The sequence below is a fragment of the Parasteatoda tepidariorum genome, chromosome X1 (genome assembly GCF_043381705.1).
Source record: "Parasteatoda tepidariorum isolate YZ-2023 chromosome X1, CAS_Ptep_4.0, whole genome shotgun sequence".
NCBI classification, from domain to species: Eukaryota; Metazoa; Arthropoda; class Arachnida; order Araneae; family Theridiidae; genus Parasteatoda; species Parasteatoda tepidariorum.
Genome location: NC_092214.1, coordinates 1,028,389 through 1,045,211, shown reverse-complemented (window position 1 = coordinate 1,045,211; position 16,823 = coordinate 1,028,389). Strand labels below are relative to the sequence as shown.

Sequence of the window (16,823 nt, the reverse complement as noted above, 5' to 3'; positions counted from 1 at the left end):
TTATTATTAAAATTTTCTATTATGAAATACACATTATATAGCTTCATTAAAAGCTTTTAACAGTCCTACAAGTTCATTTTAATGAGTTATATAACGTAATAAATAACATTGATTTATTCTAATAAAATGCTAAAAATTCCCCACTTAAGAAGATTTAAGTGCTATTAAAATAGTTAAAGCAAAAATATTTTACGTCGTTAAGAAATTTGAACTATTTATTATAGTTTTTTTGTAATACAAATCTGAATACCGCGTTATCTTATGGTTCGCTAGCACTTCCGAGTCCGACGCCACAAACCTACTGAGAGGCCTTGACTCTCGGTGGCTTCAACATAGCTTGGCGCCAGTCGGGCAAAATTTGGCGTTAGAACAGACTTAGCACTCCCCCAATTTCAATGCCACCGCGGCACAGATTTGTAGGGTTAACGTAAAAGAATCTTGGCTACCAAAACATTTGCTTGATGCATCGAACTCCATACTTTTTTTGATCTTTTGAAATTAAAAAATAACATGGTGTTGGTTTAATTTTTATGTATTTAAAAAACATTTCATGAATTTTAAATATAGTTTTGTTGTCGATTGTTGAGTTTCATATGGAAAGCTTTTAAGCTTCTACTTTCACTTATACTTGTTTACGGTTACGCCACATCATCTCGTCTGCTATCGTGTTTGATTTGGTTGTTATCAAAAATTTTAAACGTTGGCACAAAAGTGTCTCTCTCATTCCACATTGTTTTTGATTAAACTGTCGAAGCAGCTTAAAGAACAAATAGTGTCATCGCTTTCTATAGTTCATAAATAAAATGTTATTGTTATTTTAAATAAAATATTTTACTTTTATTGTAAGTAAATTTCAATCTTACAATCAGCAGTTCTTCCATATTGAGTGAAATTCAATATTTATTGAATTACTTCTCTAAAAAACTTTAAGGTTTTCATCATGACAACGCAGCAGTCTGTTCCGATTCAAACTGGCTATGGTATTGTGAAGCAGGTTAGTCTGAAAATTAAAACTTTTTATTGGTAATGGTCACTGACCTCACAAAATTTGATTTAGCCCCTTAATAATATTAATATCATTTAACAGGTTACGATTAATTACTAAACGTTAAATATGCTGTCTAGAAATTTTTGAATGATAATTTTAATACATTGTCAGAAAACATTCATGTTAGTATTTACTTTAGAAATTGATATATTAAAAAAAGTGGAATTATTTAAGGTGCTTGAGTATTAGTATGGCCTGTTTTTACTTGAAATAGGACTAATTTAACATGACATAGTTAAGAAAACCACTCTCATGCAAAACTTCAATTCAACTTTTTAGTATTAATTCTCTTAATATATACCCTTATAAATGAAACATTTTATTAATTGAAAAGAAAGAATTTTTATAGCATAACTGAATATTTAGCATGATTGGCCCACAACTGAATATGTGATGCATGTCTAAGAGCGAAATTTAAAACTTGTTTTAATAATTTTTACAATGTTTTTCCCAAATTTCTCTATTTACTCTTTTTTATTTTAATATATGAAAATAATTGCAAATCTTATTTTCTGCACTTAATTTAAAAATTAAATTTCAATGAAATCATTAAAAATGGAATGAGGACTAGTTTCATAAATGTCGTTAACCTTCAACAATTTAAAATATTTAAAAGAGAACAACCAAACCCAGGTTTGCGAAAATTTTTTGGTCCTACTTTGGCTAACCCTGTTAATAACTGCAAGTATATCAATACTTACATTATGATAAAATTGTTTTTTATTTATTTTATTGATAAATTTTTTTTTAAGAAAGGTAAATAATTGACACTGTCACCAGTGTTATATTCGATGATAAACAATCATGCTATTTTTAAGGTCCTTAATTTTTTGAAAAAGTCCCTGATTTTTTCGAAAAAGTCCTTAATTTTTCCTTTGTTAAAAGAGGGAACCCTGCTATAATATGTACATTCTATTTTCTCATCTTTATATAGATACATTTCCATAAATATTTTGTTAATTATTAATTTTGCAGGTTCAGTAAAGTAGTAATTACTGTTAAAATGTATTTTAAAAGTTAAACTAAATAATATCTTACATTTTCAAACAGTTTTGCAGAAATTGTAGTATTTTGTAAAATTCACAGATTTTTCAATAAAATATCACTAATTCATTGAAATTCAGGCAAACTTGCAACCTTACTAATTGTTGGAAATATGATCAATAATTGTGTCAAACAGCCAAATCTGAGCTCGTTGTTTATACCTAGTTAAATCACTTCATAGATGACTTCTTAAAAAATCCATGTGGGACGTTCATTGAGAGTGGTAACATAACCACACTCGTGAGACAATGTTTTCCTGATGAAAGAAGCCAGTTACTATTAAACTTTTCACCTATTGTAGAATAGTTTATGCAAGTTGTAATTGGTCGATGATGCTGAATCTTGATGTCTTAAGGCCGAGACTAGCTCTTTTCTGAACTACATGCACATATAATTCTTTAGGAAGTGGAGTCCATGCTCCAGCATGTGTCTAGGCTAAGTGTAGCAAATAGTAGAGTTCAACTACTGCATCAATCACTTTGCAATTTCATTGACTGATAAGAGAAGGCCCATAGCCAATAACACTTACAACTAAGTTCACATGTGTTAAAAATTTCTTATATCTAGATACAACTCAAGTGCTCCATTTTTTTTGCTAGTTATTTTTTATGTAATTGGAATTAGTATTGAATTTTAAAAAGAATTACAAGTAAGTAGTCTTTCAGTTGTTTATAAACTTAGACAGATTTGTAATTTATTTTTAAATTGTCCCAAAATTTTGTGTTCATAATGTTTATCTTGGTAAGAGAGTGTACTATTTTGTGTATGGATAGTATCAATCTGCTAAAATTATATCTATTGAAACCTGCTCACTCCAGGGATAGTCTTTTGTTTATCTTGAAGACAAGTTTTATTTTGGCAATCAAAATTTCTGTACATTTAAAATAACTAAATTGTTCCAATTTTTCTACAAAAATATTGTTTTTAAAAAATTTAATGTTTTAGTTTTTTGCAATTATAAAATTTTTTTCAAGATATAACTTTTGAGAAAAATGGATGTTTTATCATATTGCTTGAATGTTAAAAATGCTATTTCATAGTTCTGAATAAATTCAGAAACATTTTTGGCAATATAATTTTAAAAGGTCACTAATAATGTTCATATAGATAAATCATAATATTTGATGCCTTGATATTTCTTGATGGTAGTAGGTATTTGACAATTTAATCTATGGGTAAAACTGTCACTTGGTGAAAACTTATAAAATTAAGATTTGTTTGCATCTGTAGTTGTCTGATAAATGTAAAATTAATGTTGCATTTAACAGTTTATGCATATTTTACCTTAAAGGTAATATCTGGAGATACTATAGTCCTTAAAGGTCAGCCGAAAAGAAGTGGACCACCTGATGAAATAACTATTATTTTAACTGGCATTCAAGCGGGAAAATTAGCCAGGCGACCGACAACCACAGCAGAGAGCACAAAAGATGAGGTAATATATTTATCAAATTGCAAAAATTCTTATCTATCATATGGGTAAAGGACAAGATTAGTGGTTGCTACTCAGTATGTGTGGCAACTAAATAAAATAAAGTGATTTTTTTTGATTGAAAGAAAACAAAAACAAAAAAAAAGAACAGATTTTTTGATTTAAATCAGATTTTTTTTGATTTAAATTGGATTTTTTTGACTTTTATTCAAATACACTGTAAGAACTTTGATTTATGATTACAAAAACTTTATGAATGTTTAATCAAAATTAAATTAATATTAAAACCATACCTTGCCAACTTTCAATCCTTTCATGGATGATATTCCCCAGTGATAGTAAAATAAAATTTAAATTACAATTTTAAGCAGAAATATTTGCTGTATTTTGAACAAGCTTATTCGGATTACTGCAATAGTATTACATATTATTATATATGCTTAATTTTTTTAAAAATAGTGGTGGATCAAAAATATTATAAATTAAGTTTATAAATGCAAGGAACATATAGAAAGCATACATTTTACTATCTCTTTAAATATAGAAATAAAATTTTACGCTAAATGCGTAAAAGTTGGCAGGTATGTAAAACTATATTATTACAATATTTTAGAAGTTCTATCTACCTAAAACAATTTTTCATTATAATGCATAGCTTGGAATGCATAGCAACCATTTTTAAACAAATGCAGAATTGAAATTTAAAGACTGAATGAAATAGTGTATGTAAACCCCATTTTTGGCATATTAGGGCAATTTCTTTTTAAGATAACCTCAAGCTTTAGAAATATACATTTTTCGCCAATGAAATATAATGTAGATTTTAATTCCATGCTTTTTCAATCAAAAGGTGGAATTTTAATTAACATTATTTGTATTTTTTTGTGAAAAAAATTCATATTTATTAATTACTTTCTAAAGCTATGCAAGTTTATATTAAGACAGCATTAAATGTTTACTTTAATCTGTACTTTCAATCTCAAGATTCAAAAGATTTTTAAAAATGTAATTTCAAATGTGTTGGAATTTAACACACACCAAGAAAGAAAGTAATTTCGTTAACTAAAATTTATTAATGCAGCAATTTATTTAATATAAAATTTAAAACTAAGAATAGAAAATAATAAAANATATATATATATAAATCAGTTGATTTAAATTGTGATTTAAATCAACAAACCCTGCTTACTAGCGACCCCTTTTTCTCATTTGACACTCCATCCCCACCATTTCTTACTTCTGTTAAATGCACCCGTATAATGTGCATAAAAAAGTTTTTTTAATAACTTCTGTTTATTTTTTAATTCAATGTTTGCATGTTGTATGACAACGATTTTACTATAAGGAGTCTTTAAGTGGGCTAAATTTAAGCACAATAAAATTTAACCCTAGCTTTTTTTTAAAATTTATTTAAATGAAGGAGTTTTATTTCTTATTCTGATATTTTCTTTAATGACTATTTATGACTTTTTTTTGACGTTTTGTTTCAACAATGTTCAATGTGTTTCATGTTTTGTTCAATGTTGAAACAAACTGTCTTAACTTTTCTTTTAATGAGGCCTTTAATGTAGAATTAATTATGGATGCAAAGAAATTCCTCAAAGAGTAGGCTTATGTTTTGTTTCTATGCTGAAAGATGAAACTGAATAAAAAGGCATGTGCAGTATTTTGTCTTTGTCGCACCTGTACCAAATAGCATTGAAGGGGAAAGACAAAAATAGTTAAATAAACCCCTAAAAGATAATTTTCTTTTCATTTTTTTAACCGTGTTAATCTTAATTTTAAAGTATATTTCAAATTCATTTTGAAGATTTATTATGTTAACTGAAAAAAATTTTTTTTGAATAATTTTTTATAACAAATAGTTTTAGATTTTAAAAATGTTAAAGTTATTAATCTTTTTCATTTATTTATACTAGTTTGGATTTAATGCAGGGAATTATCTCTGACATAGCTGTAGCCTTTAGAAAAAATTTGTTATCCCAACATAACTTTAAATTGATTCTTTCAAATTTTTTTTTTAAATTAAAAGAAAAGGAAGAGAAATTAATATATTCCAGTTAAGAAAGATTTCAAAATATAAAAGCAAATAAAAATAATAGTAAAACATCCAATTTCTTGACACTCCAATTTTTTTCATTTTCACGTATATATATATATATATATATATATATTCCAGTTGATTTTATTCACATTATTTTAATTAACATTAATCTATGTTATAAGAGTATTGAAAATAAGAATATGCATTTATTTAGTTCTACACATCAGAAACAGGAATTAAAATTTTATAAATACATATAAAAATTTTTTTTCAATATGTCAAAAATTCTATTTACTCAAAAAATAAAAATATTGAGAATGATATCAACATTACTGTCTATTTAATTATTTAATAAATAATAAAAAATGTGCATTAGAATTTCTTTTCATTTTACATAATTTTTTAGCTTTAGTGAAACAAGAATGTCTAGTTTTATCATGCGCACTGAAATTATGTTGCTAAATTAAATTACATTAAGTGAAATTTGAAGTATAAGCACATAGATTGTAGTGATGATGATAATGGACAGATATATTTCAATGAATTTTTATATATGGTTTTAATTCTTGAGGATTCAGATGGGCAATTTTGCGTACTGCTTTGGTTTAGGCGTGCAATGTATTTTGCTTTGTTTTCTGTTTAATTAGCATACCAGTATTATTAAGTAGAAATCAAATATAAATACTGAATATGTAGAAAGGATTGCAGATAATTTATTAGGTGAAGCACATGTTTTATAATATCAAATAGACTCATCAAAATCAATTATTAGATAAAATATGCCAATTGAATTAGCATTTTAATAAATTTGGCTATATAGGAATCCTTTGAATAACTTATTTTACTGTTTAAGGATATCATATTTATTTTAACGTTTAATTTTTTTTAATAATCCTTAATGTATGCTTTTCAAAAGGAAGTTTAAGAAATTTAAAGTAATCGGAAACCTTGTAAAAAAAATTTAAAACCTTGATTATTTACTTTTCATGGGACAGCAAACGATAAATATGGGCCAACATAAACTATCAAATAATTGCTTGATGAAAAATAATAAAGTAATGACATTAAAATATAAAGAATTAACTATTAATAAATGTGCTTCCTATATACACTTTTTCCTACTAAGATTTCCTATATGTTTTCATCGGGGTTGAGATTTCTTTTCGAAGAAACCTGCTTCTTCCAATACACTGGAGGGAGCCGTGATGGCTCAGGGGATAGAGCGTTCACCTTCCAATGAAGTGAACCAGGTTCGAACTCCGGCGATGGCTGGTTGATACGAATACCGTATCCGGCTTGCACCGACCACATCGCTGACGTTAAATATCCTCTGTGGTAGTCGGATCATGGGTTAGTCTCCTTGCCGTTAGGCTAACCGTGGGAGGTTCTCGTGGTCTTCCTCTCCATGTCACGCTAATGCGGGTTAGTTCCATCAAAAAGTCCTCCACGGAGGCAAATTTCTCGCAATACTTGATCTAGGAGTTCCCTTGTTTTCTGGATTGGGTTCAAAATTACAAGGCTACATAGTTGAACATTAACCGTCGTAAACCCAAAAAATGGGTCGGCTGTTCACAGACGGTTAGAAAATACACTGGAGGTAAAAACTAGAAGAAACTGGGCAAGGAGATACAAATGTTTAGAAAAAACTTATTTAAAAAATAACCATATTTTAGTTTTATACAGAATTGCGAAATCTGTGTAACCTATTATGTAATGTAATTTATTTTGAATTAGAGATTTAACTATCCTTATCTTTCTTAATAAATTTGTACACACATATCTTGTTAATTAAGTGTATTAATATTATTTATCAGTTTATTGCCTATATTAAAGATGAAATTATCTAATAATATATATATATATATATATNTTATATATATATTTCATGGCCAATTTTCTTAAAGTTAGATATTTCTTATTAATTTTAAATATTTTAAATTTAATTAATTTTCTTGTTATAAAAATTTGTTATATAGCAATTAAATTACAAGAACTAATTTTTCACTTTTAAGTTATAATAATAGTTAACTCCAAGAACTCTGTAAATCTATCAACGTGTGGGTAAAACTTTTTCTTTAATACTAATGTCTGGAAACTTAAGAGTTTTATTATTATTTTTAAATAAAATACCTTATGAATGAAAATTCCACTTTAAAATGTTCAAGAATTTTCCATTATCTCCAAATCAAATATTAAAACAATCTCTTAAGTTGTTTATTACTTAATCAATTTTTAAAAAAAAAATTATATAATTAATCTTGATATTGAATCTTGATCAATTATTTATTTTAATTACATATTGAAACTATTGTTGCTTTTTGGTTTTCAGAATCAAAATAAATTTATCTTGAACTTTAAAAATTTATTTCTATTTAATTTCCTTTTTATTTTATTTATGAGATTTTTAAAAGAAAGAAGAAAGCATTGCTCTGCTTTTGAAGCAATACTTGAATTAGTAAATGATCTAATCTAGCTAAGTTTTAACTTATTGTATTGCACGGTTGTGTCACAAAATGTTTTTTTTTAAATAATTGTTTTATTAAAATTATTCAAAACATTACTACATGGATGAAAATAGCATCTTTATTATTTTTTTGAGGGGACTATTTTTAAGTAGGATCTAAATATATGAGGCAGTTTTAAATTTATAGCTTTGCTTTCTATTAATTTTGTTTTCTAGAGTTTGTGGCCTTCAAAATTTTTCCAAAATTAGTTATACATTCTTGATATTACTTATGTAGTTTCTTCAGCACGTAAGATTTTTTTGCATTTTTAAAATTTTCGATCAATTAAATGATGAAAGCAGAGTTAAACGGAATTTGTGTCAGCCATTAAATTAATAAAAAATTATGAATATGAAAGAAATTCTGCGTGCAGAAGAAACTAGATTTGTTAGTTGGTTTTGAGGAAAAGTTAGTTGCTAGGTTTATAAAGCTGTCTTGTTTATAAATAGGATCGAAATTGAAAAAGTTATTGTGATCATGACTATTAGAAATCTGCTGTAATTTTACGAAATTATTCAATTTTATAAATGTAGGAGTTGATTCATCAAAAACTGTTTGTAATAACTTTGCTTTGTGCTTATTTTTTCTTATTTTGTTTAATTTTTATAAAAATTTTTTTAGCCATATGCGTGGGAAGCTAGAGAATTCTTACGCCAAAAATTAGTAGGCAAGAGAGTTTTCTTTACTTTTGAGAAAGCAAAAGGTGGTGAAAAGTCTTCCACTGGTGGTGCAAGAGAATATGGCATTGTATATAATGGGACAGGTAGTGTTTATCAATTCATTAGTATTTGCACTTTGAAAATTGTTCTCTAAAGCATTTTTGTTTTGTGATGTTTATAAATTGCACTTCTTTATGAACATTTAATTTGAAAGCTTCTGCATGTGCTTAACACGTTTGCTGCTGATCCTGCATGGTGAACGTTAAGAGTAGCACCAGACATTTATGCAAACACCATTTGTGTAAAATTTGTAACCACCTTGGTAAATTTTTTGCTATTACTCATTATATAAAAAAATGGTCTTTTGGTCTTGCTAGAACATGTGCGTTTCGTAGTTCAGCCTTTTTGTAACTTATATTATTCAATAAAGAATATTGAATACTTAAGTATAAAAACAAAAATTATTAACACATTTATTTCATGATTAAATTAATTTTTTACTTGTTGAGCTTAATAAAAAGAAAGAAAACAAAAAGCCACTGAAATTAGGAAGCTATACATGAATCACTTTTTTTCTTAGATGGTCATTATCAAGTATGTAATTTGATCAGTATTTTCAGTGATGAAGTGAAAGAAGTATGTTTTAATACTCCTTATTTTCATATTATTATACTTTGTAAAATGAAAAGTGCATGAAAGCAATATTATTTAAGCGTACAAGAGTTGATAGGTAATTTTTAATAAAATATTTATTAAATGTTTGCATTGAGATGTTTTTTTCTGAGTGACTTATATTATGGAAAGCCAGTATAAGGCAAAACACTGTAAGTCAATAACTAGTTTTATATTTTCAGAAATCTGCTGAATTTATAGAAATGTATGCTGGAATGTTAATAATAAATGTAGAGTTTATAAAAATTAAAACATTTTTAAAAAAGATCAGTTTTTTCGAATAAATTGAATCAAAATCAAGCGATGGCGAATTGGCCGAAACTAGTTACAAGAGTCGATAAATTGCCTGCAGAAACTTTTTTGTTTTATTTGAGTACCCTCTGATGGTTGGTTATCTTTTTGCACTACCCATTTATTAAGTTTGGAGAGTGAAATATGCAGGGGAGGAATGAACAAAGCAAGAGTTCTTTAAATAAACTTTTATTTGGTGAATATCAAAATGTGAATTAAAGTGTAGATGATTTAAATGAAACATTAACAAAACACAGCCCATTTATAGTTGATCCCTTTAAGAACCTTTTTGCAATTTGGACACTCTTTTCTCCCTTTTTTAACATTTGGATTTTAAAGTCTCTTCTAAAAAAAATTTATCAAATGACCTTCATGAACTGATGCTAATTTTCTATTTTCATTCTTTTGTCAAACAAGAAAGGGTAGTTTCTTCTACATTTTCCAGTTTAGAATGATTTGTGTATTAATTGACTGAATTCTTGTAAAACTTTGCAATTTAGTATTGGTTCAACACAGAGGACAAAATTGTACAAAAGCACATTTAAACTTAGTTTCCAAGGCCAAAGTTTTGCATAATCAAACCATATTAGCATTATTAAATGTTTACTTGACATTTAAAAATACACTTGTAATAAGTTGTGATGGCCCAATTGTTAAAGCAGCTATTAGATTGATCAACGTTAGTCTTCTGAGCATACGAGAGAAGTCATTGAATGACACTGTGTTGTGCAAACTGCATAAAATTGAGAATGCTTTTCGAAGCAATGGGTTACAAGAATGACAGTGCTGGTAATTTTGCTATTTTATTTTTTTGATAGTAAGCAGCAAGATGAGGAAGTTTTTTGAAAATTACAATAGGATATGAATATTAAAATTTATAAATTTATGAAGCTGACTTTAGGACCGGCTGCTGCTAGAATTCTTAAGTAATGGGCAGTAGTCATTAAGTACTTTCTAAAATTCTTTCCTTTGCGTCGTAAATTTATTCTGGCCTGGTCAGGATTTATTCTTAAAAAATATTTTTTGGAACCATTAACAAACAGTCTGTTGTGATAAAGGGCGTTAACAGGGATTTAACAAGTAACAGGATTTTTGTCACTTTATTGATAAAGGAAATTCACATTATTGATGGACCAAGCTTAAAAGTTGTTAAAGCTTAAGTTGGACCAAGCTTAAAGTTGTGTGACATTTGTGTTTGTAGTAAAACAGAAAGATAAAATGAAAAAGCAGCTGGCCAATTATTTACTAAAGCTACAAAGAGGTTAGACAGTGATATTAAACAGCAGAATATTGAAGGTATCATTCTTAAAATGTTAGAGATATTGTAAAGAAATCAACCAATATTACTTCGTACTTTAAACTGCCAAAAATTTTCATAAATAATTTGAACTTAGGATAATGAAAAACATAAAATCTTTTTAAATCTAATGAAATCCTGAAATTAAATATTTAAAAATGAATTTTTCTTTGCTACTCATTAAATTTTAATTATAATGTTTATAACATTGTTCTGCAAGTATTTTTCTTATTACACATTCTTTTCATGAAGCTTAAAATTTTCATAGTAACCCCCCTCTTTCTCTCGCATATGCACACACAATTCCTACCTAAAAAAACATCCAGATCATTTCAATATTCTAACAAAAAAGCACTGTAGGGAAGTTTACTCATCTGACGCAGCTATATTAAATGTTTGTAACTATCAAAAATTGTTTTGTTAAACATACTGAGAAATTTTCTTAAATTTCAAAATTTAAAGACTCGAACCTAAAAATTTATGTTTCACTCATTGAAATTAACTTGATTCAAAATTTATCAAAAACCTAAGTCTCAATTACTACGAAGGATTTAATCTTCATGAAATACTACAATTTAATGCAATGTTGTAATCTTTAAGAGGAATTACTATTTCTACATTATTAAATTTACGATAATTAGAGATACGACAGTTATTTACGTCCTCACTTACAAAAATTTAATCCATCGTTATAGAGCAATATCTATAAGATTAACATAATTGATTGGGTATATAACAAAACTTCGATACAATAACAGGATTGCTACTTCCCAGGGAGAACCTGGAAAATACAGGGAAATTAAAAATCATTTAAAATAACAGGGAATTTTCAATTTTTCCTTACAAACTGGTTAAATACACGAATTTTCTTATCTTTAAAAAACTTCCAATCTGTCAAGGTGAGATCTATGGGATATTTAAAGATGATAGTTCAACTATACTGTACTATTTCATTTAGTATAGCAATATTTAAATGTTGAGCTGTTCCTTATTTTTCTTTAGTTTTTCCAGCAATTAGAACTTGTATTGTTACTCTAATATAACTCATACAAGTGCACAGTGAATGAGTGTTTCTTTTTAATATATTGTGTGTAATAAGTGCAAGAAAAACACAGTGAATTTTTTTCCCAGATATGAATGACAACTCTGAATAATGTACTCACACCATGTCTGTATTAACTCTTTCCTCAAGGAGAATTCACTATGTTAATACCACTATGTCTATTAAATAGTATTCATCAATACAATAAAAAACTATTAATCTTCATAAAATTTTAATCACATATTTATTTAGATTAATATGGAAGATAATAAACTTTCACAAAGCAAAAAAAAAAAAAAAAATTATCAATCAATCTTAAACAAAGCTTGATTTTAACCTCATTCACTAATCAAGCTCAAATTGAAATTACTAATTTTTTTAAACAATCTCTAAATTTAAGCTTCAATTCAATCTTCAACTACTCGTTTGATTTTATCTAAGCTCTATCTAATTTCTTCAAATGGAAATTTAAGGCATTTGTTAAAAGAACATAAGTAGGCTTACTCTATTGAATATTATTTATTTCATTACTTTACCATTATCACACATATTGAATCAAAAACTCTTAATTTTAGACATTGGTAATATTCCTATATTCAAACTTCAACATGCATATTCCAGAAGTACCAAAAACACAACCTTGTTTTCAAACTAAATTTGGAAGTTTGAATAGTTATGTGTGACATCAGTACATTTGAAACAAGAGTTCTCCCTAGGAATAAAAAAAGGCAGGGTGCTTCCTCATAGAAAAAAGCACTCACCACTGTTAAAATTTAGCAAAATGTGTAATATTATGTAATAACTGAATTTAATCCTTAAGAATTTTTAAATTATCGTCTTATTCTATTTTATGTTTATATTTCAAAAAGTAATTCTCATCCATTATCAAAATAACAAAAAACAAGATAATCTTTGATTTTATAAAAATATGGTTTTTGCATACTTTTTGATTTTGGAATGATTCCATTTTTGCAGATTTGATTATAAGAAACATCTGATTTTATAATCCAGTGCTTTTATCAGCAATGATCACTGTATTTAAGTAACTTGCCAAGAATTGCACTCCAGATCGCAATCTAAAGAGTAGACCTTTTCGCAATCTGAAACTTTTCACTGAAATTTTTATCTAAGTCTTATCTTAAATTTTCATTGTACTCCTCTTTTAGCTTTCTATAATTTTTTTTATCTCTTTAATCTAAATAACATTGGTAACAGTTTTTGAAATAACTTATTTTAAGTTTTGTATTTCATTTATAGATGCCAATTCTGAAAATGTTGCTGAATCTTTAATTAGTGAAGGTCTTGCAAGTGTGCGATCAGCAGCATCAAGAAGTAATGAGTAAGTATTTTAAAAATGGATCCCAGCCAAAACATTATGTGAGGGTTCAGAAATATGGCCAGTGGGGAAAAAGGTCAACACAGAAGTGATAGTGATTCTTTTTTAAAATTTGCTGCAAGTTTGTGGTCCATTTTCATTTGAGGAGTTGTAAGCAGCTGGTAGAATAATGCTCAGTACGTTTCTTGAAGCTGCCGACAGTTTGGGATTCAGAGAAGGTGTTGACAAATCGAAAGACATATTTACCAAGGTGGCTAATCATATGATGCCTAAAGAGCTTCACATTCTCCCACTTATTGATGGCTTGCTGCCAAAGTAATGCAAAAAAAATAAATTGTGGAATAAATTTCAAAACCGCGTGTGTTGTTAATTAGGCAAAGATAAAACTGCATAGGACTTTGGTTTACCATATGTGGCCGCTATAGAACCATTTCATGTTGATGAAGTTACCTCAGAGGAACACTTCGAAATTGCTCAAGGAATGATTTCTCTATTCTGCCTAGACAAATTGTTTTTTATTGATGGCCCCAGTGGTACTGGAAAAACATTTCTCTACAAATGTCTATACCATCAATGCAAGCATTTGGATAAGAATGTTTTATATATGGCTTGGATAGGCATAGCAGCCATACTCTAGCTAAAGGGTAGGAGCAGCTAAGCCTAACTTGTTTGGATTAGAGATTGTGTAATGGCACATGTTTAATTGTTCATAGAATCACCAAAGATATGTTATTTTGCACAATCATGACCAGGAATAAAGCAGGGCATTCAGACTGCATTCCAAGACTAACTCTGATTACCAGTAACAACAAAGAATTACTTTTCATATTGCACCAAACACAATTTTCTGTCAGACTGTCATTTGTGATGACAATTAATAAAGCTCAGGGCCTAACTTTTGAGAAAATGGGAGTGTATATTGATTTAAATTTTCCTACATTTGGATAACTATATTTTGCTTTATGGAGATGTGGAAATATGTGTGGCATAAAAATTAAAATTTTTAGGGCAAAAGATTAGAATAAAAGCTCATCAATTACAAACACTGTTTTCGCAGAAGTTTTGTTACTAACATTTTGATAGGTTGATTTTTTTTGTATGCAATATTCTACTGGTGCACACTGAAGTTATGTAGATAAGGTTCTGATAGATTATTGATTTTTTTTGTATATAGTATAATATATTCTACTGGTGCACTCTGAATTTATGTAGATAAGGTTATATAAGCTTAAGTTACAAAAAGAAATCGCAAAATATTCATTTTGTTAGTGAAGCAAACAGAAAAAATAATTGCATAGCTATTACTGGGGGTTGGTGAGCAGTAGCCAGCAGTGGGCTCTGTTTCCTAGTATGTACTGGAATGTTAAAAAAAACTTCAATCCAAGAAAGTTGACAGTTCCAAGTGTTGATAGTTTAACTCGCAAAATATAAACTGATTATTCTTATTCTTTCTTTTTGGGCTGTGCCGTTTAGTCACTTATTTCTTTTATTTTTTCCTCTATTAATGATAACTAAACATAAAATAACTTTTGAGATCAGTATTTATTATTGTAAGTTCAAAATTATGGTTTTCTTAAAAAGTACACATTAGGACTCTTTTTACATTTGCAATTTGTTTAGTTTTAAAATTTTTTAAAAGTGTATTAATTGATTTAGTTGACAAATATTTCTTTAAAATTTCAGATACATCCAGAAACTAAGAGACCTTGAGGAAATTGCAAAAACTTCTGCCAAAGGTAAACATGGGCCAAATGCTGCAGAGCATGTTAGAGATATCAGATGGTCTATTGATAATCCACAACTTTTTAAAGATACTTATCACCAAAAGCCTCTAAAAGCTGTTGTAGAACATGTTGTTGATGGTAGTACTGTTAGAGTGCTTTTATATTCAAACGAATTTCCAGAATATTATTATATTAAGCTGATGTTGTCTGGGATAAGAGTAAGTAAATATTATCAGTATTTTTAACTGAACAATATTAATATTTTTTTTAATATTAAGCAGGGTTTGTAATAGTCCTAGTATTCCTGATTTTTCCTGATAAAAACTATTTGGTTCTTATACGTCCTGATTTTTAGCTTTTTGTCCTGATCTTCCTGATTTTTGTATGTGTTCAGAACAGTTTTATAAAGTGGAAGTTTTGGACTTTTGGTCAACTCTTTGTTGAGGTTTGGTCATTAAATGAGAGGATCTGAAACATGAGGTGATTAGATTCCCCAGTTTGAGAATTGAACTCCAATGTCAAATCACGGCCATCATATTCAGGACTTGAAAAACTGTAATGGCAGAATATCAGAAGCACATTAATTAGGTCTAAGGTGAATTCTATAACAATTACACTTTTTGTTTTCTGTATGAATACATTAAATAAACTTTCATTTTGTTTGGAAACTGGGACAGGTTTCAATTCTCTTACCTTTTTTATCACAGCATTTCCAGGATGAATTTACTGCCATAATTTTTTATAGATTTAGATTTCACTAATTTCTTTCTCTGCTGGTTCTGATATTTTAAACTCTGGAATCTGATATCTGAAACTCTGGAATTTGCTTAAGTTGCATAAATGGTAGTTTGTTTTCTATTCATCAACAGTTTAGTTGGATAGTATGATGTCCCTACAAGTGGCATTGCATGATATAATGAAGCTAAATAGGGATATTAGAATGTTGTGATCTAGCTAGAGTCTTGTGAGCATTTAATAATGTGACTGAAATGTTCTACCTGTCTATTTTATTTAGGCTATTTTACGCTAACTCGGTTTGTCTAATTTTCTAATTTCTCACAAAGCTGCCAAATTTTTGCAAGAATTGAAAGGGGGACCTCAATCACTTATTACTTCTAGAGGAATACTATGCTTTGCGAAAATCGATTATATAGTAGGTATCTCCACACTTGCTTGTAGACAACTAATCATTTACATCTCAATAAATTTTGAATAACAATCAATCATCTGGGATCTTAATCAATCTTATAGGTTTTTTTGAGAAGTACCTATTTTGTGAAAATTAAAAATTATATTAGAAAATCAACACAAAAATGTGGTAATGTAAAATAATATTTAAAAAAATTGCTACTACTAATAAAAATCATTTGTGACTGGTAAATATATATGTATTGTTTCTCATATATTCAAAAACAGTTTTGCTATTGTAAAATTTTGAGCTTAAAAATTGAATCCAAATTTAAAAATCCATGAAAATTATTGTCCCTAGTTAAATTTAAATTTAATAAAAACATGCATTTAACAGTACCGTATTTTTCATCGAAAGCGCCGCACCTCAATAAAAATGAAATTTTTTTAAAAAAAAGTTATAGTAAGCGCCGCAATGGCGCTAGACCGCGCATATCAGCATTCTTTTAGAAGAGACATTGAAATTACCATTTAGAATATCTGTATAATAAAAAATTAAATTTTTTATGCATTTCATAAGGTCACCAGATTCATGAGAATAC

General features: G+C 27.9%; 1 protein-coding gene across 1 annotated transcript in view; it reads left to right on the top strand.

Moving 5' to 3' along the window:
• Positions 1 to 410: 410 nt before the first annotated feature.
• The window catches only part of LOC107444575 (staphylococcal nuclease domain-containing protein 1), a 61,339-nt gene continuing 44,926 nt past the window's right edge, over positions 411 to 16,823 (top strand). The window contains exons 1-5 of the mRNA XM_043041169.2: positions 411 to 994; positions 3,384 to 3,527; positions 8,694 to 8,835; positions 13,291 to 13,372; positions 15,053 to 15,311. Of these exons, the coding sequence (XP_042897103.1) occupies positions 941 to 994; positions 3,384 to 3,527; positions 8,694 to 8,835; positions 13,291 to 13,372; positions 15,053 to 15,311 (681 nt within the window). The 5' untranslated portion in view covers positions 411 to 940. The remainder of the gene's footprint in view (positions 995 to 3,383; positions 3,528 to 8,693; positions 8,836 to 13,290; positions 13,373 to 15,052; positions 15,312 to 16,823) is intronic.